This window comes from Ptychodera flava, chromosome 11, assembly GCF_041260155.1.
Source record: "Ptychodera flava strain L36383 chromosome 11, AS_Pfla_20210202, whole genome shotgun sequence".
NCBI lineage: Eukaryota > Metazoa > Hemichordata > Enteropneusta > Ptychoderidae > Ptychodera > Ptychodera flava.
The window spans coordinates 3,697,049-3,721,761 of NC_091938.1; the positions used below are offsets into that span (position 1 = coordinate 3,697,049).

At 37.8% G+C, this 24,713-nt stretch overlaps 1 protein-coding gene across 2 annotated transcripts in view; it reads left to right on the forward strand.

The window, feature by feature from the left end:
- Positions 1 to 23,664, forward strand: part of LOC139143312 (2-Hydroxyacid oxidase 2-like) — a 30,386-nt gene extending 6,722 nt beyond the window's left edge. The window contains exons 7-8 of one of the 2 annotated variants that reach the window (XM_070713542.1): positions 16,109 to 16,178; positions 22,600 to 23,664. In XM_070713542.1, coding sequence (XP_070569643.1) covers positions 16,109 to 16,178; positions 22,600 to 22,667 — 138 coding nt within the window. In that variant the 3' untranslated portion in view covers positions 22,668 to 23,664. Of the gene's footprint in view, positions 1 to 16,108; positions 16,179 to 16,535; positions 17,264 to 22,599 lie in introns of those variants that run through there. The other variant, XM_070713543.1, reaches the window with a different exon arrangement.
- The last annotated feature ends 1,049 nt before the right edge of the window (positions 23,665 to 24,713 follow it).

The window sequence follows — 24,713 nt, forward strand, 5'->3', positions numbered from 1 at the left end:
CGCACTTGCGGGTCAAAATTCATCGCCACAAGCCAGCCCATAGACATTTTTGGTAGTTTACTTCGACCGGTACTATAACACTGGTCAGTTCACGACCCATTGTCTACTTCTGCTAGCTACCTCGATAATATAAACATGTATTTTCAACCGTTTTCCCGTGAGCCGACGTCCACGAATTCTGCAACGTTTGCCCTCCTCGCGTAATTGAATACTTTGGGTCTGTCAAAAGTTCAGAACCGAGCAGAAACAGTCGACGGCTCTTAAAAAAAGCTGAAATTATAGATGATGCCACATTCAACATAATTAACGGAAGTAGGAGATGAGTCATAGATAGTCAGAGATAAAGTAGGTACATGTTCATTATTCAAAGACTAAGCTATTTCATTATTTTGCGAGGTAAATAAAAAAACCGATTGGTGTCGTAGTAAACTACAGAAAAGGTCTATGGACAGATTAACAGCGGTTCTGAGGCGATATCCCTTGACACGAATGCAACCTATAGGCCTCAGCATTATGCTACGAATGCACAGATGTAAAATACACCAGAATAGGGCTCGAGGCCAATATTTTAGGGGGATATTTTTCTTAATTTTTTTTACAAAGATATCCAATACCTACCATAGAAAGTGACGCGATTGAAGTAATACATTACCTAAAAGAAGTTGAATACAGCAGGCAGAGCGTAAAATTATCCGAATTTTCATGGGACACCTTTGAAGTCAAGAGGACGCTTTTGAAGTCAAACTGATTTCTTTATTCTTTACTAAAAGTTTGAAAAACAGGAAGTGTACTCTTGTCTTATTTATACCTGATACTTAACAGGTCGCATATTCAATTCTAAAATTAAAACATTCTTTCTTTTACATAAACGATTGAATACAGCACAGAGAGCGTAAAATCATCACAAGTCTTTGGGGACCACCTTGAGGTCAAAAGGACACTTTTGGAGTCAAACTGATTTTCTTTATTCAATACCAAAAGTTGGACAAAATCAAAGAAGTGTACTGTAGTTTTATTAATACCTGATACTTCACAGGTCGCATGTTACATTTTTCAAGTCAACACATTCTTTTTTAACATAAACGATGTTGAATACAGCAGAGAGACCGTAAAATCATCCCAAGTTTTCGGGGACCACTTTGAAGTCAAAAGGACACTTTTGGAGTCAAACTGATTTTCTTTAAGCAATACTGAAAGTTGACAAAAATCCAAGGAAGTGTACTATAGTTCTATTAATAACTGATACTTCATAGGTCGCATGTTCCATTTTTCAAGTTAGAACATTGCTTCAATTACGCAAAAGAAGTTAATTAAGCAGACAGAGTGTACAATCATTCGATTTTCCCGGGGACCACTTTGAAGTCAAAAGGACACTTTTGGAGTCAAACTGATTTTCTTTATTCAATACTAAAAGTTGACAAAAATCCAAGGAAGTGTGCTATAGTCCTACTAATACCTGATACTTCATAGGTCGCATGTTCCATTTTTCAAGTTAGAACATTGCTTCAATTACGCAAAAGAAGTTGAATAAAGCAGACAGAGTGTACAATCATTCGATTTTCCCGGGGACCACTATGAAGTCAAAAGGACACTTTTGGAGTCAAACTGATTTTCCTTATTCAATACTAAAAGTTGACAAATATCCAAGGAAGTGTGCTATAGTCCTATTAATACCTGATACCTCACAGGTCGCATGTTCCATTTTTCAAGTTAGGACATTGCTTCAATTACTCAAAAGAAGTTGAATAAAGCAGACAGAGTGTACAATCATTCGATTTTCCCGGGGACCACTTTGAAGTCAAAGGACACTTTGGGAGTCAAATTGATTTTCCTTATTCAATACTAAAAGTTGACAAATATCCAAGGAAGTGTGCTATAGTCCTATTAATACCTGATACCTCACAGGTCGCATGTTCCATTTTTCAAGTTAGGACATTGCTTCAATTACTCAAAGAAGTTGAATAAAGCAGACAGAGTGTACAATCATTCGATTTTCCCGGGACCACTTTGAAGTCAAAAGGACACTTTTGGAGTCAAATTGATTTTCTTTATTCAATACTAAAGTTGACAAAAATCCAAGGAAGTGTACTATAGTCCTATTAATAACTGATACTTCATAGGTCACATGTTACAATTTTCAAGTTAGAACATTGCTTCAATTACGCAAAAGAAGTTGAATAAAGCAGACAGAGTGTACAATCATTCAATTTTCCCGGGGACCACTTTGAAGTCAAAAGGACACTTTTGGAGTCAAACTGATTTCCTTATTCAATACTAAAAGTTGACAAATATCCAAGGAAGTGTGCTATAGTCCTACTAATACCTGATACTTCATAGGTCGCATGTTCCATTTTTCAAGTTAGAACATTGCTTCAATTACGCAAAAGAAGTTGAATAAAGCAGACAGAGTGTACAATCATTCGATTTTCCCGGGGACCACTTTGAAGTCAAAAGGACACTTTTGGAGTCAAACTGATTTTCCTTATTCAATACTAAAAGTTGACAAATATCCAAGGAAGTGTGCTATAGTCCTATTAATACCTGATACCTCACAGGTCGCATGTTCCATTTTTCAAGTTAGGACATTGCTTCAATTACGCAAAAGAAGTTGAATAAAGCAGACAGAGTGTACAATCATTCGATTTTCCCGGGGACCACTTTGAAGTCAAAAGGACACTTTTGGAGTCAAACTGATTTTCTTTATTCAATACTAAAAGTTGACAAAAATCCAAGGAAGTGTACTATAGTCCTATTAATAACTGATACTTCATAGGTCGCATGTTCCATTTTTCAAGTTAGAACATTGCTTCAATTACGCAAAAGAAGTTGAATAAAGCAGACAGAGTGTACAATCATTCGATTTTCCCGGGACCACTTTGAAGTCAAAAGGACACTTTTGGAGTCAAACTGATTTTCCTTATTCAATACTAAAAGTTGACAAATATCCAAGGAAGTGTGCTATAGTCCTACTAATACCTGATACCTCACAGGTCGCATGTTCCATTTTTCAAGTTAGAACATTGCTTCAATTACGCAAAAGAAGTTGAATAAAGCAGACAGAGTGTACAATCATTCGATTTTCCCGGGGACCACTTTGAAGTCAAAAGGACACTTTTGGAGCCAAACTGATTTTCCTTATGCAATATTAAAAGTTGGACAAAAAGGAAGTGTACTATAGTTTTATTAATACCTGATATCTCACAGGTCGCATGTTACATTTTTCAAGTCAACACATTCTTTCTTTAACGTAAACGATGTGGAATACAGCAGAGAGACCGTAAAATCATCATAAGTTTTCGGGGACCACTTTGAAGTCAAAAGGACACTTTTGGAGTCAAACTGATTTTCTTTATTCAATACTAAAAGTTGACAAAAATCCAAGGAAGTGTACTATAGGCCTATTATACCTGATACTTCACAGCTGGCATGTTTCATTTTTCAAGTCAACAATTCTTTTTAATTTTCCTTAAAAGAAGCTGAACATAGCAGATGGAGCATGTAATCAAGTGGAATTTCCGTGGGCACCTTTACGGACATTTTGGTGTCATATGTATTTTTTCAATACAATACCAAATGTGTGATAAATCAGTAGAAATGTAGAATAATCCTACAAGTAACTCTGTCTTATAAACTCAATCTCATACACACATACAAATGGACGTTGAGCATTATTTAGCCAAAAAATCTTTATTTAACTGTACATAAATTTTAACAGTAGAGTAAAGCACAAGAGCAGTTTTTTCTCTAGAAAGTAAAATAACTACTTTCAATAACCGGAAAAATGAGATAAAGGGCATCAATTTCACAAAAATAAAAGCACATAATACCTAAAGGCCAATACAGTCCTGTTGTGCTATGTAGAGAATAGCTTTTTGTGACACATATGTTTATGAAGATAGATACCTTTGATAGCACATTTCAAAAAATGTCAAAAAAGCTGCATTACCACTAATACAAAATTGAAAATATTATTATAATTTGAACATCACAGTAAGATTATCCCTGAGAACAAATCAGCCAGTGGTATGAGATGAGTAGTGTTTAGAGAAAGAGATTTTTTGATCAATAATTGAAAACATAGCATCAATGACACTTGGCTCTCATTTGATTTGATGAGGCAGGCCACAGTGTGTATACTTAACTATGTTTACCCTTGGCAACATGCATACAAAGTTTCATAGCCATTGGAAGAGGGATTTCAGAGAAAATGATTTTTGACCAAATATGGGAAAAGTTGCGCAAAAATGCCTATATGAAAATATTCACAAAAAATTTGAAGACACTCAACCGAGGTTGCCTCTAGATACATTAAAAACAAATTTCAAACCAATCAAAACATTTACTTCAAAGAAAATTAGTTTTTGACCAAAATATTGCCCCAAAATGCAAAAAAAAACCAAAAACACAAAGATGAAAATTTCACCACAATTTAAGAAATCATATAGAAAACAACTCTAGAGTATTAAGTTTCAAAGCAATCCAACAAGAAATTTGAGAGAAAAACATTTTTTGACCAAAAACTGGAAAAATTGCCCCAAAAATACAAAATTGCAGATTTCATCATATATTCAAGATATCATATTTAGTTCATCTGTAGGAACCTGTATACCAATACCAAATATCAAAGCTGTCAGACGGGCGGTTTTGATGAAATAAAGTTTTGACCAAAAATGACAAAAAAAATTCCTTAAAAGTACAGATTTGCATATTTCATTACAATTTGAACAAATCTAAGTTGGGTTATCCCAAGGGATCTATATACAAAATAACAAAGCTGTCTGACCAGCGATTATGAAGAAGATTTTTTACAAAAAAACGCCTTTTTTGGCGCTAATTTGCATATTTCCAAAAATATCAAAAAATACCGTCAAGGACAGTGTGCTCACATTCGGTTTGAATTGGTAAATTCAAGAAATATTTAAACCAGAAAAACAAGAATGATAAAAGCAAATAAGGTCTGCAACTTAGGTACTGGAGGTCGTCTTTGGGAACATGCATATCATCTTCTATAGCGACGGGACAAGCAGATCCTACATACAGAAAGCAATGTCAACAAAAAAATTAGCAAGAGAAGCTTGACAAAAAGAAAAGGTGGGAGAGTGGGGAAAAAATAAAGAGTGGGAAAAAATGTACAAGGGATCTGGTAAAAAGTAATGCTACCTCATCAATCTTCTAGCCCCTACCCCCTCCTGAATATCAAATGTTCCACCCCTTACATAAAACCAGCTGACATGAAATGTATTTACAACCTTGGGGATGTTTTAATTAATGCTATGAGTGCTATCATTCAAATGTAAACAACACTTAAATCAGTTACAGATAGCGAAATGCCTTCCACTGTGGGGGGGATTACAACATCTGGAATTATCCTGGATCCTAATTTCTCATCAGTTCTTATGTGTCTTAACATGCAAAAGTTGAAAAAATTGGTTCGCAATGAAAATATTTACTTCAACTTTGTTTTCTGGATCAAATTTTACTACAAATTGATATTAAATATGACAAAATTATGTTCACAGCCTTCGAAACTCTCTCACAACATATCCTGGGTTGGAGTAGGTCATTTAAAGTCACAAACTGAGAAAATTACCTAAAATATAAAAATTTGGGGTCTCCCAACACTTTGAGCAGAAAATTTATCAAATAACATCCCTCGGGACTTTTGTAACAAATTACAAAGCTATCAGACAAGTAATTTTGAGAACAAGTTGTCTGTCCAGGAGCTTTAAAAAGAAAATATTTTTTAAGAATTTTTGACCAAAAATGACAAAAATTGCCCCAAAACAGTAATATTTCCAATTTTGTCATAACTTCAACAATTAGAAGGGTAACACCCTTGTAAACATCCAATCCAAATTTGAGAGCAATTGGGCTAGCGGTTTCTGAAAAGAAGAAATTTTACTTAAAATGAGAAAATAACCAAAAATTCAGCAAAAATACAAAATTCGAGATATCTTCACAATATCATAAAACTGATTTTCATCAACCTGAGGAAACTGTATACCAAATATCAAAGCTATCAGATTTGTTGTTTTTGAATAAAATATTTTTGACCAAAAATTCGGAAAATTGCCCTAAAATTACAAATATAAAAATTTCAATTCATTTGTATAAACTTGACTGAGGTCATCCTGAGGAACATGTATACAAACTTTCAAAATAATCAGATGAGTGGTTTCAGAAAAAATACCGCAATTATACGGTGTCGCTCAAATTTGATCAGAATTGGTATATACCAGTATGGGTTACCAATGATCAACAATAAATGTTGTTCCTATCTGTTCAGTGGAGGAAAATTCTACGTTGATGTTATGGCAAAGATTTCTGCACAGTACAACCAGAAAAACAACAAGAAATATTTAAACCAGAAAAACAAGAATGACAAAAGTAATTAAGGTCTAACTTTTGGTACTGGAGGTCAACTTTAGCAACATGCATAGCAGAAACAAGCCCCTCTTAGTTTAGTATAAACTGTCTTCCCAATCTACTGTCTATGGTTGCAGCTGGTCTGTTAATATGTAACGGTTCATAAACAATGACAGAAATGAGTCAAGATCAGTGGAGTTTGCCTGTTTCTCACTGACATGCCTCCTGCACATTTGCTGCATTTCACTTTTTCTAACCTCATTTGCACATTTTTGACACTGATGTGTTCATTTGAGCAAATTCACATCTCAACCCCTGCATCTACCTGTACACCAAATACTGAGATGGTAGCTTTGGCGGTATGGGAGCCTTTGTGTGTGACGGACATACATCTGCACATACCCACAAATATACAGACATACAGACATGCAAATCGGATGCAAATGAACTGATTCAGCTTATATGATAACCTCACATTGGTATACCAAATGTGAGCTAAAAATTAAAAAAATATATTCTCAAATCATATTTTTCATCTACGCAACAAATAGCGAATCAGTAAGTACTGCGGTTATCAAGATATTTGAGTGACTGGACGCCTCACAAACGGACATACATACATACTGACAACGGATGCCGGACAGATACCCATCCCAATAGCTTCAAAAGACTATCGTATAGTAGCTAAAAATGAAAATTTCGCCACAATACTAACGAAAATCACCATAAACATCCCGCATACAGAGTTTCAACAAAATCTAGACTGCCGTTACAGAGTTTAAGCGTTTGCTAGATTTTCTCTGTTTTCTACCACATTTCTTTTTTTTACCTCATCATCATATTTTGAAGACTGACACTTTCATTTGAACAAATTCACATCTCCACCCCCAGGTGCACCAGTACACCAAATACTACAATGGTAGTGCTGCGGTTTTTGAGTTTTCGATGTGCACGAAGGTAGCATGCACACATACTAACCTACATAAATGTAGACACCGCTGACCTACCATAAAAACTCTTTTTGGTATAATATACGTACATGTATACACCAAATGTGAGCTAAAATTGTCCTGAAAATAGAAAATTGTGGATTTATCAAATTTGAATATTTCACAATTTGATCATCCCTATGAATCTGTATAACAAATATCAGTGCTGTCAGACAAGGGGTTTTGGTGTAAAAAATTCTATTTTGTTTCAGCCCAACCTTAAAGCCCCATACAGCAGCAAATGTGTTGTAAACCAATCTCAAATTATCGTCAGTTTTCAAGGGTTTTCTTCAAGTAAGACACATTAAAGACCAAAAAAGTGTACAACACTGTCGATAGCCTAAGAAGTAGCATTTAAATTCAAACTTTTAACATGATTTTAGATTTTCCGAGAATTTCAAAAAACAAGTCATTGACAATGACGTAGTCCCCACTTGTAATAGGAGTATTAGTCTTGATGGGGCAGGGAAATGTGGTCATTAAGAAGTATCACTGGAGTGTATATGTTCAGATCTATGGGCACATAGGTCTATGTCATTGTTCCCAATTTGAAACAAGAGGCATGTCTAAGTTATGGTTCTAAATCGGGAAAAAAAGATCAGACCTCTAGCTGTATTGGCCAGCCAAGAAATACATATGCGCACAATAAATGAGGTACAAGATGTGACATCTTAAGGTCTATTATCCTATCAAAATTGAAGCGTAAAGAACTTGTGGTTACTGAGTTGTCCGGACGCACGGACGCACAAACCTATAAGTCCCCCAGGAACGGTGTCCTTGGGGACTAATAATCATATGACAGGAAAATAAAGATTACAACAAAAAGTTGGCATTCGTGTGTTGTGCATTAAGTAAATGGCATCATGCTTGTTTCTGGTATGATCATGGTGTGTATGTGCGGGGAAATGCTGTTTTTTTTTTAATTTTCTGTTGGTCGCCAATTTTTGAGTACGTCACCAGTTTATTATTCAGCCTGTTAAAACGTGTAGGCATGGTCCAAATCAGCAAGCAGTGATAACTCTGATCTTTCCACATCATTTCCAAGAACTCTGTTATCTGGAGAGATTAAAATTGAAAAATTTATTACCAGTAAGCAAATCAATCCAGTCATCATTATCAGAAGATAAAATGTATGCAAATTAAGAAAGAAACACAAATATAATCTCTTTTTGGTATTTATATACACACCAAATATGAGCTAAAAACTGACTCAAAGCAGGTCTGTTCATTATAAGCACATACGTAAAATTATGACTACGGTAAGTATTGAAATGGAGACATAACAAAATACATAAATGAGTACACTATAGGTGTAACCGTAGACTCAAATTGTGTGCTGAACACACATGAGGCTGAGATTGGGGATTTGGCTCAGCGGTTTTATCTATGGCTTCTGCGCTAGGTGACTGGTGCTATACGTTGTGAGTTCAAATCCGACTGAAACCACAATATATTACAAAAGTGTATGGACACAAATTCCATGTCTTGTATTCAGTTTAGATTGTCAGCTTGAATTAACAGCTAGACATCAGTTAAGACTGATGACACAGTCCTTGACGTAAAAGAACTTTGTCATTCAAAGTCACTGAAATGTACGTTGTACCAATGATGTGAAATGACCTAAGTTACAATGAAAACAATGTCAAGGCATGTAGAGTACAAACTCAACACATGGAAACTAGACAATATGGCTGCCTCCAAGTGCTAAATTTGCTTTCCTGTGCGTGCATGATACAGCCTTGGGGATTAGTGGGCCAGGGTCGGGTGTTGGAGTATATTTCTATTCTTTCAAGTATCATCATAAATTCCTGACAAACTGTGTTTAAACCCTTTCCCCAAAATACCACGGACAGGTAAAAAAAATCTAAGTTGGCAAAGAGCAGTCAGGAGGGGGGTCACTTCTATTACTTGCCAATATGAACATGCGCCGCCCAATGGGGTGGGTATTTCAGCAACTTGGTCCAAAATAGGGGGGGGGGGTCAATTCCCTGTAAACCATGGTCTAAAATGGGGTTGAAGTTTGAGTGCCACACAAGAACAAATTTCAACAGTCTGTTCCCATCTCGCTAGCAGGGTTCTGAGCTGCACTCAATAAGCATGGATATCTTTTCTGCGGCAGGGGAACCATTACAGAGACCCCCTGGCTTAAAGTAAATATGGACTTTGTTTTAAAACATTGTCACTGATTTGTCAGAACTCTACATATGGCAGATTTTTGCCCAATAGAAAATACCCAAACAAAGTGGCTCTACTGCTCCTAGTATTATTCAGGTTAACCATGGCCATATGAAGTTAGTATTGCTTTACAGACAAACAGCGAGGTTTGTTGTGAATTGTAATTTAAAAAAAAACACCACTCAGACTACTGCAGATAACTGATAATTTGCAGAAGCTGGACCAAAATTTGGTGAGAGTGAAAGGCATTTTCTTTCACAAAATTTGTTGGTATTTCCTCATGATTTTTCGGAATCATGGCTTGGCCAGCAACAAAATAGCTCTAAACGCAGTATAAGCTTACAGTGGTAGGCTTTGCCGGGGCAAATACATGCTTTTTCCGTTTTAAAAATGTTGAGCTATGACTGTTGACCTCGGTCAAAGGTCATAAGGTCTAAAATGGGGTCCTAAAACAACGAGATTTTAGGTCTAAAATGGGCCCTGGGTTTTATACCTGCGGCCGCACACCCTACCACTTCTCTGAACAAGTACTTCCCCCTCCCCCCGAGAGAGGTACAGCAGTTCTAGCTCTGCGTTATATAACGCCGGAAACACAGCATCATACGCAGGGCCATCATTAATTGTGCGATGTTTCTGTGTAAGTTCACAGTGTAATTTGATTTTGGACGAAGACAATCAGCACTCGCACACAGGCGTTATGTTTACTGGATAGTTTGTATAAGTGTAGTTTATGCTACGTTCCGATGTTCTGTTCCGTAAAAGTCTACGGAACAGAACGTCGGAACAATGGTCGGAACGTAGCTCTGCATTGGCCATATGGCAGGGCTGTGTGTTCGTAGCGGCGCGGCGTTATACGACCTCCCAACACATGTGGTGGGAGGCCATATAACGCCGGTAACACTCGGCCCTGCCATGCAGAGCTACCCAGTAAACAGAACGCCTGTATGCGAGTATGAAATATAACGTCGAGCGACAAGATTGAAATTAATGACTGTTTGAGCTGGTACTCACTCAGTAAACTGCTAGGCCATATGGACATCCGCATATCCGTACAGTGATCGGTGGGTCGCGGTCGCTGGTCTCGACCGTGCCATGTGGAGCGCAATCTCCCATGATGCTAATATGAGACACCCTAACCAGGTGAAAAATTGGACGCGCAGTTTGGGCTGGTAAAATGCATCGGAATTTAGAAAAAGTAATAAAAGTGAGCGCATATATCAAAAAGGACCAAAATAACAGATTAGTATTGGCAATGTTACAAAGTTTAACAACTTTATGCAAATATAGGAATGGAAAAATCCCTGGACTGCGTAAAATTTCAGTTCAATTACAACTACGGGGACCACTTTGAAGTCAGGGACCACTTTGAGGTCTTCACACACGTCGCCAAAACATAAGGCATGAACAACCTTCCAGTCACCCCTCATGGGTACGCGGCGCTAACGTCAGTAAAGTGGAGGTGCCCAACGTCCACTGTGAGGTGACCGGAATGTTGCTCACGCTTATGTTTTAGCGACGTGTCCGTCGAATTCGGCCGAAAATCACACGAAACGAGCGTTTGTGAAGTAAATCAAGTACCAGGTATGAATTTTGAGAATGATAGGGAACGGTCGACGGTTACATGATAGATGAACTTGCTACTTTTCACGGTAAAATCGAACATCGAAGTTGACATGGTGGCAAAATCCCTATACGAAATAGCCATTCTGTTTCCAGACTTGGGGTATTTCTCGCTTCTGTATACTCGTCTATGGGGCGAATAGTCCCAGAGCTGAATAACTCTCGAGCGACTGTGAGCGAAGCGAGGAAAAGTACAGCAGGATACGCCGTATCACGAGGGAAAATACCTTTGGTATGCCACAGAGCGCGCTCCAAGGTCGTGGGGTTCTGTTATTATTACATATGTTCCAAATTATGACGATCGCAACAGAAATAGAAGGCTGGCAGCGACCTGACAGGATCACAGAACGAGACTGTGTTCAGAGCGCATTGATACAGTGTGAACGACCTTTTCATCGGCTATGAGCTCACTGATTGGATTATTTCCTTTCATATGCAAATTTTCGTTGAGGTAATGTTTTTTTATGCCACTTCCTATCTCTCTCGAGGATCTCTCACAACAATAATAAAAAAGGAACGCAAACAAACGGATATCAGGACTGAAATCTTAAATATCTTTAATAAACATTAACACCCTTGACATTTGCAGTAACAAGAACACTAACTTTCAAAATTAAACGATCAATACTTCAAAACTCAATGCGAAAATCGAGTTAATCGGAGTCAGAGTCCGAGTAAATTACGGCAGACTTGCGGCGTTTGACAGCTGGTACAGGAGAAGTGCAATTGCTCGAAGAACTGCTGCCTGCGACGTTGAACGTGAAATGGAAAACTCCACCGGTGATTGTGGTATTGGAGAACATGCCAGGGAGCTGAGGAAACTGGTGTTGCGTATTTTGAGAACACGACTGCAGAGGTTGTGACGGCGACACGCTCACTGTGCTTCCGTAGGCAGATGCCGGTCCGGAAATAGATGGTACGGCTGGTACGGGTAGGCTTACCGAAGAAGTGCTTGGTCGTGGATCAAACGTGTTGCGTACTCCGCTCAAGATGTTGCTCATTTGTCGTTGCTGGTCTTCATTTGCTGTTGAGTATCTATTTAGACTGGTTGGATTTTTATGTCCGCTTAGCTGAGCAGCTGTGATGGGAGGAACACCGGCGTCAAGCAATCGTTGCACGCATGCTTTTCTCGCGCTGTGATTGCTGAGTTTGTCCGAGAGGCCGGCCGCGTTTGCCATGGACTTCATGATCGTGTTTAATTTATTAACACCCATTGGCTGCTTCCGAAACCATATTCCCCTTTGAAGAGTAGATGTAACATATTCTATTCCAAGATAGAAAGGTGCGTCATCGAAATTCATGGCCTCGGGTCTTCGTTTCGCGTATGCTCTATTAATAGACGGTGACGGGGCAAGTCTGCGGTTTTGATGGGCTTGCGTAGGCTCTCGGGGCAAACTTACGGGTGTTGCCGGGCTCGCCGCGTCTCGTCTTTGTCAGCCGCTCGTTATATACGAGGTATTCACCGTTTTCATCTCTTGCGACTGAAACATCTCCCCACTTCATTTGTCTGTGCTCGTCACTTCCCCGCAGGCCAAAGGGCTTGGTGTTGTTGAGCCAAATAGTATTTAGGACAGCGTTCGGACTGCGTATACCGAGTTGACCGGCTTCCACTAAGGCTTTTTCGTGGTCTTCGGTAATAGCCTGAGATTTCTTTGGCAAATTACCTTTTCCTGTCGCCTTCAGTTGCTTCCGTTTAGCTGCCAGGGCATCACGGCTTTTCTGAAACAACTCATCTCGCATTATGCTATATCCGTAGTTGGCATTCCGCAAATGGCGATCAATTGATTTTTGATAACTGGAGATTGAGTCCGGCTCGTACTCCTCGCCGTTCTACTTTCGTACACTGAGGTAAAATCTTCCGAGCAACGGATCGAGTTCGGGTGGTGGTATATCTTCAATACGGCGCATTTCGGTTGTCATTGATTGTCGCCACTCTTCGAATACCCCTCTTTATAAAAAAGGTTGTCCATTTGATGTTGGTAATTACAGGCCAATTTCAATTCTGCCCGTCTTTAGTAAAATTTTGAAGCAGTTATCAACAAACAACTGGTTTCTTTTCTTGACAAGTACGATATTTTAATTGATACGCAGTATGGATTTCGCAAAAAATACAGTCCTAAAGTTGCCCTCGCTGACATTGTTGCTGATCTTATAGAGAAGATGGACCTTGGCTATGTAACATTAGGTATTTTTGTTGATTTGAAAAAAGCCTTTGACACTATAGATCATGATATCCTTCTTCACAAACTACATCATTATGGAGTGCGAGGTCCATCACTAAAGTTATTTCATAGTTATTTAACAAGTCGTAATCAATTTGTAATTGTCAATGGTAAATCTTCTTGTTACAGGCAAATCAAATGTGGTGTACCGCAGGGTTCCATTCTGGGTCCGACTTTATTCTTGATATATATTAACGATATTTGTAATTCAACTGACTATTTTAATTGTAGACTTTTTGCAGATGATACCAACATTTTTAAATCTCTACGTACCCAGAATGTAAATCTAACTCAAATTAACGCCAAATTTAATGAAATTATCAGTTGGTGTATGGCCAACAAACTCACAGTCAACGTTGACAAAACCAATTATATGATCATAAAGACACCACAGCGAAACACCACATTTGAAGGAAATTTGTCAATTGGGAATGATACAATAGAACAAGTTTCTTGTGCAAGCTATTTAGGAGTTACAATAGATTCATCTTTGTCATGGAAATATCATATACGAAAGGTCATTGAAGTAATTACACCCAAAATTGGTATTATTACACGACTAAGACACTATGTTCCAAAATCCATTCTCATTCAACTATATAATGCTTTTATCTTACCTCATATAATGTACTGTTTGGAAATCTGGGGAAACACTTATTTCAGCTATTTAGAGCCAATTTTTCGCCTTCAGAAACGGATTGTTCGCTCAATTACCTTTTCTCATTTCATTGCTCATTCCGAACCTCTGTTTTACAAACTGAATATTTTAGATATCTACAAACTGAGTAAATATTGTACTTGTATGTTTGTTTATGATTTGAAACATAACAATCTTCCTCATACAGTTGAACACTATTTTGAGATTCCAAAGCACTCGTATCCAACATGATTAACACAAGTTGAAAATTTTCGTATTCCAGGCTCAAATTTGACAATTTCACAACATAACATTAGGTATGCAGCTGTGAAACACTGGAATTCGCTGCCTGACTATCTCAAACAATTGTCAAGTAGACAAGTTTTCAAGTCTGCATTGAAACATCACTTACTGAATTTACATTAAATCTAGTGTTTGTTTCTATCCTCCATCACACTTAAGCTTGTACCGAATAGTTATTAGTATACTCACGGGCCATGAACTCGACTAGTCCTTTTAGACTATTTTCATGGCCCCCACCAGATTTTACAATATTGCAATGTTCTTTTCTTTTCTTTGACTTTGTTCGATTTCAGTAATACACAGTTTTCTGATAATTTTCATTATTGTACATACTGTGAAGCATCTGGTGAAATAAAGCATTCATTCATTCATTCAATACTGCGACTTCCCGCATCGTTTTCATTTCGGTGTTTTTATTCTTCTGAGTACTAACAAGGACACTGACATCGTCTGTCGAAACGTTGGCAAATCTTGCAGACGCAGACGATCCCGTGGTGGTATTCCACGTAGTCGTAGAATGGTTTGCCGGTGCAGGTGTCACGGATGGTTCTGGCTCCATGGCTTTTGCGTTTGTTGCAGCCGCTGTCTTTTTCTCTTCAACAGATGGAGATATGGAAATATCTTCAGGGTAGTAAAATTCTGAGGCCAAATGTTCAAAATACATACAATTCTGCCAGTCGTAGTGATTACGTTCTTCCATCGGCAATTTCAAAACAGGAGCAGACGACAATATTTACAAACAGAAAGTAGTTCCTCTTGTTTACTCATTTGCATAAAATAGCGTGAAAATACCATCTTCGCTAAAAAATTATTTAATGGCACGTGACCAGTTTGCCAAGTTCTGTCAAAAAATGCTTTAAGAAAACGGGCGTAAAGACAATTTTTTTCTTATGGTTTTTATTATTATCGATCATAATCACCAAGAGAAACTGAAACACACAGTGAAAACTGAAATTTATCCCAAGGTTTTTTAAATATACATTTGTTGAGAGGGATTATTTTTTTCTGTTGGGAGACCTTCGTTGAAAATACCATCTTTATTTTGTTGCCATACACTGAATAATCTGTGGTACATATGTAATAAAATGTAAAGTCCCGTTGTGATCATGAGGTTTCGCCTTATATTGTATCAATCAGTCAAATTATCATCGATGGTGTGACTAAAACATTCAAAAGGATGAAATCAACAATGATAGATCTGTTAGATTTATGACGTAAAAGGCCATCACTGTCTACACAGTATTTACACGTCGCCAGAGTCAGTATTTAACCGTCTTGCCTTCAACGGATAGGACAAAGTTCTCATTCTCTTTGCATGAAGTCGTTTTTCTTTCTTTGTATGGACAGTTCTCCGCCATCTGTGATACTATCACATGATGTATTGCAACTGTGTTGAAACATGGAATAACGTCTTTGTTTATTGAAGATACAATCTAATCTATGTAACCATCCCAAATCAATTTACAAATATTAATAGGGCATCACATTCCAGATTAAATGATGTTAATTCAATATGACACAATTTATCCGGGAAAAAGTAAGTATCATGTACAATGCCTTCTTTCAAAATTCTTGTCAATAAACCACAACAGGTGTGACGGTAACAACGTTGACCCCGCTCCTTTGCTCGTATTCGCGAGAGCTGGTACCAATGTAAGGAAAGTTGAGACTTCCCACAGAAATAGCAATGCACGCTATCAGTGCCTCTCTTCCATACAAGCCTTAGGTTCATGAAATTGTTTTAGTGTTCAGAATTCGTATTCATGTATTAAAGTACATAAAATGTCTGTTTTCAGGGTGAAGAAGGCGTCGTGAACGTTTTGGACATTTTAAAAACTGAGCTTCATCGAACGATGGGTTTTACAGGTGAGATACTTGGACAGATCACTATCTTAAGTCCCTACGTACATTTTGATCAGAAGGCATGGACGTTTAAAGTCTTCGCGTTGTAAAAAGAAGTACTTTACATGTGTGATGTTGAAAAAAAAGTCAAATATGGTAATGTTATGTAGGTCATTTACCCCACACTCATCATGACCTGAGTTCAATTAGTCTAGAACATTCTCAAGGTCACTGCCCTTGATGACCTCACAACCTTGAATTCAATTAGTCATGTTTGGAATGTTCTGGAAAGTTGATTAGTTGTGTAAGGGAGATAATTTTAGAACAGTAATTAGCATGTCAATAAAAGTTCTAGATTGTTCTTATATGCCTTTATAAAAGGGACGTGCTCAGCTTCCAGTCAGACTTTTGGGATCGTGTCTCTTGTGTGTTACTAAACTCCAGCAGTAGTCATTCTCAAGACTTTTCAAGACCTTCACTGCCAACGCTGGATTTATACTGTGGACTTTGTGCAGCTTCAAGCCTGCAAGGACTGTTCATTCATCCAACTGACTGTTACAACTCTGAGACTGGAGCTTTGCCGTCCCAGCTGAGATAAGTAGTCTGTACACTTTTAAAGCTTGTACTCTATCCCTGACTTAGCAATTAGTTTTATTTTCGTAATAAATTTTGTTTAAACGTTAACTGCTGAGTTCACCCTTTTGTTCTTTTCTCTGCACGTAACAAAATTGGGGGCTCGTCCGGGAGACGAATATTTTGAGCCGTTTGACAACATTTTGCCTGCCTTTTCAAAACTACTGTATACTGTGAACTCAGCGAAATTTAATCATGGCGGAATTTAAACCAGACGAATTTATGGATGACCTTGATCAGGACACATTTAATTCCCTCAGAAAAGACAACCTCATAGCACTGGCAAATTTCCTTAAAGTAGATGTCAAAAGATCTATGCGCAAGCGAGAAATTCAATTCAAGATTGCAAAACATTTAGTTAATTCTGGCCATTTTGAAGAGTCTGCCTTAAAAGATTATGAGCCTGAGTCTTCCTTCGAACTCAAAAAATTAGAATTAGAAATTCAGGCAGATTTGGAGCTTAAAAAATTGGCATTAGAAAAAGAAAATACAAATGCAATTACAAATGAAAGAAAAAGAATTGCAAATGGAAGAAAGACAGAAAGAAAAAGAAAGGCAGGAAAGATTAGAAATGGAAGAAAGACAGAAAGAGAGGGAATTGGAAATGAAAGAAAAAGATTGCAAATGGAAGAAAGACAAAGGGAGAAAGAAAGAGAGGAAAAAGAAAAGGAAAGAGAATTAGCTGAACACCGACTGCAGTTAGAAATGAGACGTTTAGAGCTTGGAAAGTCAGGAAAATTCTTCCCTTCAGACAATTTTGACATCACTAAGCATTTCAGGTTAGTTCCCCCTTTCCAGAAAAGGATGTTGATAAATATTTTCTCCATTTTGAGAAAATTGCTCAGAGTCTGAATTGGCCTAAGGAGTCCTGGTCTATGCTTTTGCAGAGTGCTTTGTGGGTAAAGCCAGAGAAATTTACATTCAGTTGTCAGTAGAGCAGGCTTCAGATTATGATTCTGTGAAGGAATTAATTCTCAAGGGTTATGAGTTGGTGCCTGAAGCTTACCGTCAGAAATTTAGGGATTGTGAGAAGGTGAAGGATCAAACTTATGTTGAATTTGCTCGAACAAAAGAACAACTGTTTGATCGTTGGTGTTCTTCGGAAAAGGTCAGTCAGAATTATGACAAATTACGACAACTTGTTTTGATTGAGGAATTTAAAAGGTGCATCCGGAGTGACATCAAGACGTTTATCAATGAACAAAAGGCAGATACATTAGAGGTTGCTGCACGTTTGGCCGATGATTATTCATTGACCCACAAATCTTCATTTCTCAGCAAACCATCCCAGTCCTTTTCCTACAGAAACAATGCAGGTAAATTTAACTCCTCCTTTTCATCCAAGAATTTTTCAAAGGAGAGTAGGAAATCAAATGACAACAGTTCACAAAATTCAAGTAACACTTCCACATCATCAGATCCAAAGTCTCAATCTCCTTCTGACAAACAGTTCGGTACACTTTCTTGTAATTATTGCAAGAAAGACGGCCATTTAATGTCAGAGTGTTTCAAGTTGAAAAGAAACGTGAAGGTCAAAGTGGTCAAAGTGGATCTAAGCCAACCGGCTTTATTTCTTCATCAACTCAATTAGAGTCTAATAATGTGTGCAACACATTTTCTGAGGTTAACCCCTCTTATCCCCAATTAATGAGGTCAAGGTCAATTCTTATCAAGATAGCATTATGGGTATTTTCGAACCATTTATTCATGATGGTTTTATATCACTTTCTAGTGATTTCTCTTCCGCTACCCCTGTCAAAATTTTAAGAGATACCGGGGCTTCCCAGTCTCTTTTGTTGGCAGATACCCTGCCGTTTTCTGAAAAGTCATTTTCAGGTTCTAAAGTTCTTATTAAGGGGGTAGATTGTAATGACTACATTCCTGTTCCTCTCCATAATGTCTATTTGTCTTCGGACTTTGTTTCTGGACCTGTGGCTTTAGGTATTAGGCCTTTTTTGCCTTTTGAAGGGATTCACCTTCTTCTTGGAAACGACCTTGCTGGGGACAAGGTCATTACTAATCCACTTGTGACTGATAATCCTAGTTTAGATCAGGATCCAGAGCCAATTGAACAAGAGATACCCGATTTATTTCCTTCATGTGCCATTACTCGAGCCATGTCAAAGAAAACTTCTGAGAATCAAAATACTCTCAAAATAATGTCACAGATGTTGACTTAAATGACACCTTTCTCAGTCAGGTGTTTGACACGGATCATTCCGTTATCCCTCGTGGATTTGAAACTTCCAGTAAAACTTCTGCTGACCAAAGTCAGACATTTTCTAGATCAAATCTCATTGCAGAACAACACAAAGACCCAGATATTTTGTGTTTGTTTGACAGGGTAGATGATGAAGGTAAAACTTCAGATAGCTCTGTTTCCTATTATACAAAATCTGGTATTCTCATGCGTAAATGGAGACCTCCAGATGTCTTGGTTGATGACGACTGGGCTATAAAACATCAAATTGTGGTTCCAAAGCCCTATCGTGCTGAAATATTGCGCCTGGCCCATGAAACGCCCTGGGCTGGTCACTTAGGAGTCAGGAAAACTTATCATAAAATTCTCAGTCACTTTTATTGGCCTAATCTCAGGCAGGATGTATCACATTTCTGTAAAACTTGTCACACATGTCAGATGGTAGGAAAGCCGAATCAGACCATTCCAAAGGCCCCTTTACAGCCAATTCCTGCATTTCAAGAACCATTTAGTAGGATTCTAATAGACTGTGTTGGGCCCTTACCAAAAACAAGATCAGGAAATGAGTACATGCTGACAATAATGTGTACATCAACTCGGTTCCCAGAAGCCATACCACTGAGAAATATAAAGACAAAGACTAAAGTGAGAGCTTTAGTCAAATTTTTCACTTTATTTGGCCTCCCTAAATGTGTCCAGTCCGATCAAGGCTCCAACTTTATGTCTGGTATTTTTCAACAAGTAATGGATCAGCTAGGCATTAAACAGTATAGGTCATCCGCCTATCATCCAGAAAGTCAGGGTGCTCTTGAGCGATTTCATCAAACTTTGAAAAACATGATTAGGACCTACTGTTTTGACACAGAGAAGCAGTGGGATGAAGGAATTCATTTTTTGCTCTTTGCTGTTAGAGAGTCAATTCAGGAGTCTCTTGTTTTAGCCCATTTGAGCTTGTATTTGGACATACAGTCCGTGGCCCACTTAAGCTCGTTAAAGAGAAATTCCTATCAGACGATGATGATTGTCTGAATATTTTGCAATATGTGTCAGATTTTCGTACAAAACTCTCTAAAGCATGTGAATTAGCCAGAGAAAATCTTGAGTCATCTCAGCAGTCAATGAAAACCAAATATGATAAAAGCACCTCAAAACGGAAGTTTAAACCAGGTCAAAAAGTTCTCGTTCTACTTCCAATTCCTGGCAAACCACTCCATGCTCGTTACTTTGGGCCATACCTAATTGATAAGAAATTGAGTGATTTAAATTACATCATAATAACACCTGACAGGCGAAAACAAAAACAGCTATGTCACATAATATGCTTAAGCCATATTTTGATAGGGATAATCCTACTATAACTCAGCCTGTCAGTGCAGTCAGTTCAAACCATTATGAAGATAGTAATACTGAAACTGACTTGAGTGAAAATACTCTAAACTCAAAGCTGGGCTCGGTCAAGCTTCAGAACTCAGGAATCCTGGAGAAGCTGGAGTCTACAAAGTTGGCACACCTCCAGCCAGAACACCAACAACAGCTGAAAGAACCAATCCATGAACATTTGTTCCAAGATGTTCCAACGAGGACAAACATCATCTACCACAACGAAGATGTCTGCGACAGTAATCCAGTGGAACAACATCCAGACGGACTGAATCCTGCGAAAGCGGAATATCTCCAGGAGGAAGCCAAGTATTTGCCGAACAATGACTTTATCGAACTCAGTAAAAATAACCGGACTTTGCCGTGCATACTTTATGCCAAATTCAGTGCCATTTCAAGTTTTCCAACAACAAATTGCAAGAAGATAGTCATGGGACATCCTGTTTGCTACTTTTCACACAAATTTAACAAATCCCAGAGAAACTACTCTACAATTGAAAAAGAGTGTTTATCTTTGATATTAGCTTTACAGCATTTTGAAGTTTATGTTACTTCTTCAAATCAGCCAATAGTGGTTTATATTGATCACAACCCTCTTGTTTTTCTGCAGAAATTTAAAGGCAAAAATCAGAGATTGCTAAGATGGAGTTTAATGTTACAGGACTTTAATCTTGATATTAGACATATCAAAGGCAGAGACAATTTAATTGCAGACTGTCTCTCTCGTATTTAGAGTTTATTGTTGTTCACTTTCAAGAAATTTTACTTTAGAGTAAAAACATTTTGAGTACTTAAATCTTTTTCAAGATTACATTTGTAAAAGAAAGATTTTTCTTTGAAAAATTTTCTTTTTTTTTTGAAGAGGGGGTGTGTTATGTAGGTCATTTACCCCACACTCATCATGACCTGAGTTCAATTAGTCTAGAACATTCTCAAGGTCACTGCCCTTGATGACCTCACAACCTTGAATTCAATTAGTCATGTTTGGAATGTTCTGGAAAGTTGATTAGTTGTGTAAGGGAGATAATTTTAGAACAGTAATTAGCATGTCAATAAAAGTTCTAGATTGTTCTTATATGCCTTTATAAAAGGGACGTGCTCAGCTTCCAGTCAGACTTTTGGGATCGTGTCTCTTGTGTGTTACTAAACTCCAGCAGTAGTCATTCTCAAGACTTTTCAAGACCTTCACTGCCAACGCTGGATTTATACTGTGGACTTTGTGCAGCTTCAAGCCTGCAAGGACTGTTCATTCATCCAACTGACTGTTACAACTCTGAGACTGGAGCTTTGCCGTCCCAGCTGAGATAAGTAGTCTGTACACTTTTAAAGCTTGTACTCTATCCCTGACTTAGCAATTAGTTTTATTTTCGTAATAAATTTTGTTTAAACGTTAACTGCTGAGTTCACCCTTTTGTTCGTTTTCTCTGCACGTAACAGTAATGTCTTTTGGGATTTAAACTCATTAACTACCATGGTAAAGTAAAACAGCGGCAAAGGACACTTGGCAACATTCCGACACTCAGTCTTTTTCAATGTACATCACCTAATCATATTCTGCAATCTAACAAACTGCCCTTCTTTCGCAATGGAAGGAAACTTTGTAAACTTCACCAGTCTTTTTTTCAAGGAATTCGCGATCCTATGAATTCTAGATTTAGGCCTAATGAGCGTTTCTACCAGGCTATGCTTAAGGCCATGCGATGATGAATAGGGACAGGGAGGTAAGTGTCAGGAGGCCGGCCGTCTCTCCTTGAAGTCTTAATTAAACGCCAGTATGTAATCTTTTGTCTGATACTTTATTTTCTAAAAGTTCCAAGAGTAAACTTTTACATTGAAGTAAGATGAAAATATTACACTTCTTGCTGGACACTAAAATGCCTCTTTTTTATCTGATTCAGTAATTTTGAGGTATATATTCAGCCCGCCTCTGGCTTCCATCGGATGAAAAAGTGTTTTTTCCCGTTTTTTTTTAAAATCAAATTTCCACCAGTTTTGTAACTTTCTGAAGACCAAGTCGTCACAACTTTCAATACCATTTCTGTGCGGTTTTACTCACTATCATTCATTAAAATGTTACATCTGAGAAAAAAAACTACCCGTTCTGATGACTTACGAAATATTATTCCCAAAACTGTTCATTGAAATCACATTACGTTTAATCATAGACCCTCGAGGGTCTATGGTTTAATACAGTCCTCCCAATAACTGTTTAAACATTTTGCTTTCTTTCAGGTTGTCAAACTCTGGCAGACATCAAACCATCGTTTGTAGTGCATGAATCACACTACGCAAAACTCTGAGATTAGGAAAATGTTCTTGCCTTTGAAAAGAACAGAAAAGTTGACTGAAGATTTTGTCACTTTCATGGAAATTTCTGTAAGATTTCAAACATCACCTTGATAGACCTTCTACCACAGTGAAGAGACCCACTTTGTTTCTTTTGGATTTTGAAGGTTATTTTCACCGTGACTGGCTTTTATACGTCAAACAAAAATCTTGGAATTTACAGCTTCCTGCAGGTAAATTTGACTTGCATGTGTTTCCCTATTTGGCAACCTAGGATAGGGGAAGGGGTAACTTGACAATTTCTGATTGACTTAAAACGAGGACAAAATTCAACACCATAAAACATATTTCTTGAAAGCTAACTTTTTTTTTGTAAAAATACTGATGCACGGCATCCGGAAGGACCCAAGGTTAGACACTTGCTAGTTTTTTCTACTCGTTGAATGCAATAGTTTGTTTCCTTCATTATTAAATAAGACATTATGTTATATAAACCTCGCAAGAAAATACTTTCTGATACTATATATAGGAATCGCACAACACTCTTGGCATTGTGATTTTGCGAAAAATGGCTAGAATTTCATTACGACATATTTGAAAAGCATTTAATTATTTAACCCTGACTATGTTGCCATGTATTTGTTGTTTACGGCATAGTGTAGTTTACATGTTTGTGAATGCTATACCTCCACATCAGCGGTATCGAATATGGTAATCTTGGGCCTGCACGATTTGCCATAAAAACGAAGGATCAATCTTATCGTAAAATGTCTTCAGCAGTGCAAGCCTCATTTAGCCGTAGATGTTGGAGGCGACGTTCCTCCATTGCAGAGCCGTTTGATTTCAAATATTCTTTTCACGCTGATGTATTTAGTATCAAAGTGACACATACTCTTGGACAATAGAAGCTGTTGGCGGTTGGGTCAGTGATGCGAAATGTGCTGATATTTTTCATGGATCCTAAGGTTTAAACTTGGTTCAAGTCGGTGAATTAAAAACAAATTAAAATCATTTGTTATGTCAGTCTTATTTTATACAAACCCATTTGAAATTTGGCAGCCTAGGTCAGGTTTGCCATCGATCGAACGCGTTACCTTTGAGTCGGCGCAGTAGTGTTTTCTGCCTGCCGGGTGAAATTACCACTTAAGGTTCCAAGACAAGTATCGAAGCCTTCCAAATTCCAATTAATGAACTCTCTGGCAGAAAATTAAGCTCGTAACCCCATCAAAGTATATATTTTCTGAAAGCCAAGATATTGGCAAATACTGTGTTTTGTATTATTTAACAATTGTTTACATAAGGACCACGTGACAGTTAATTTTAATAACCTCTTAAATTTTTTTTCGAAAATTTGGGTTCATTTTAAAGCTCTTGGTGAATACAAACTTTTCACCGTCTTTGTTTGTCGAAAATCGAAAAGTTTTATTTTTTTTCGGTAGAGTTAACACAGAGTTGGCGGCAAGGTTGAATATACACTATCGGTAAATCTTGGATAATTTATTTCTCAAGTACAATATTTGCACGGTGACCCCCCGATTTTAATTCTTGATTTTGAAAGAGAATGGTTGAAATATTTCTTTCGGAAAGGTTGAGCAAAAGTTTAACTCTTTCATCGAAGTGTATACTACCTTAAAGTTTACCTGCCTCTTTAGGCTTTTTACCCAATAATTGACCTGCACGGCGGCAGTATGGTGAGAAAAGTTCAATTAAATGCTTGAGTTATTAGTTTGGACTTCAAAGCGAGTTTATTTCTTTGAATTTCAAGAAACTCGGCCGATAATGGAAACTTTGAGCGCTCCGGGTGCCCTACAACGCCCCCACACGGCCGAGTACTCGACAATGCTTCCTTGAAGGTACAGCATTTCATGAAGCGATCCCCTCAATCGACTCTACACATCCCTAGGAGTAAAAAACCTCTTTTTCTCACTTATCTTTCACACCTTAATCCAAATTTAAACAAGTATGGCGGCATGTATGAAAAGTCAAACGTGGGCATCTACTTTCCTTATAATCTTCGTCACGGTGGGTAACCAAAGCATTCGGCCTGAGAACATAGTTAG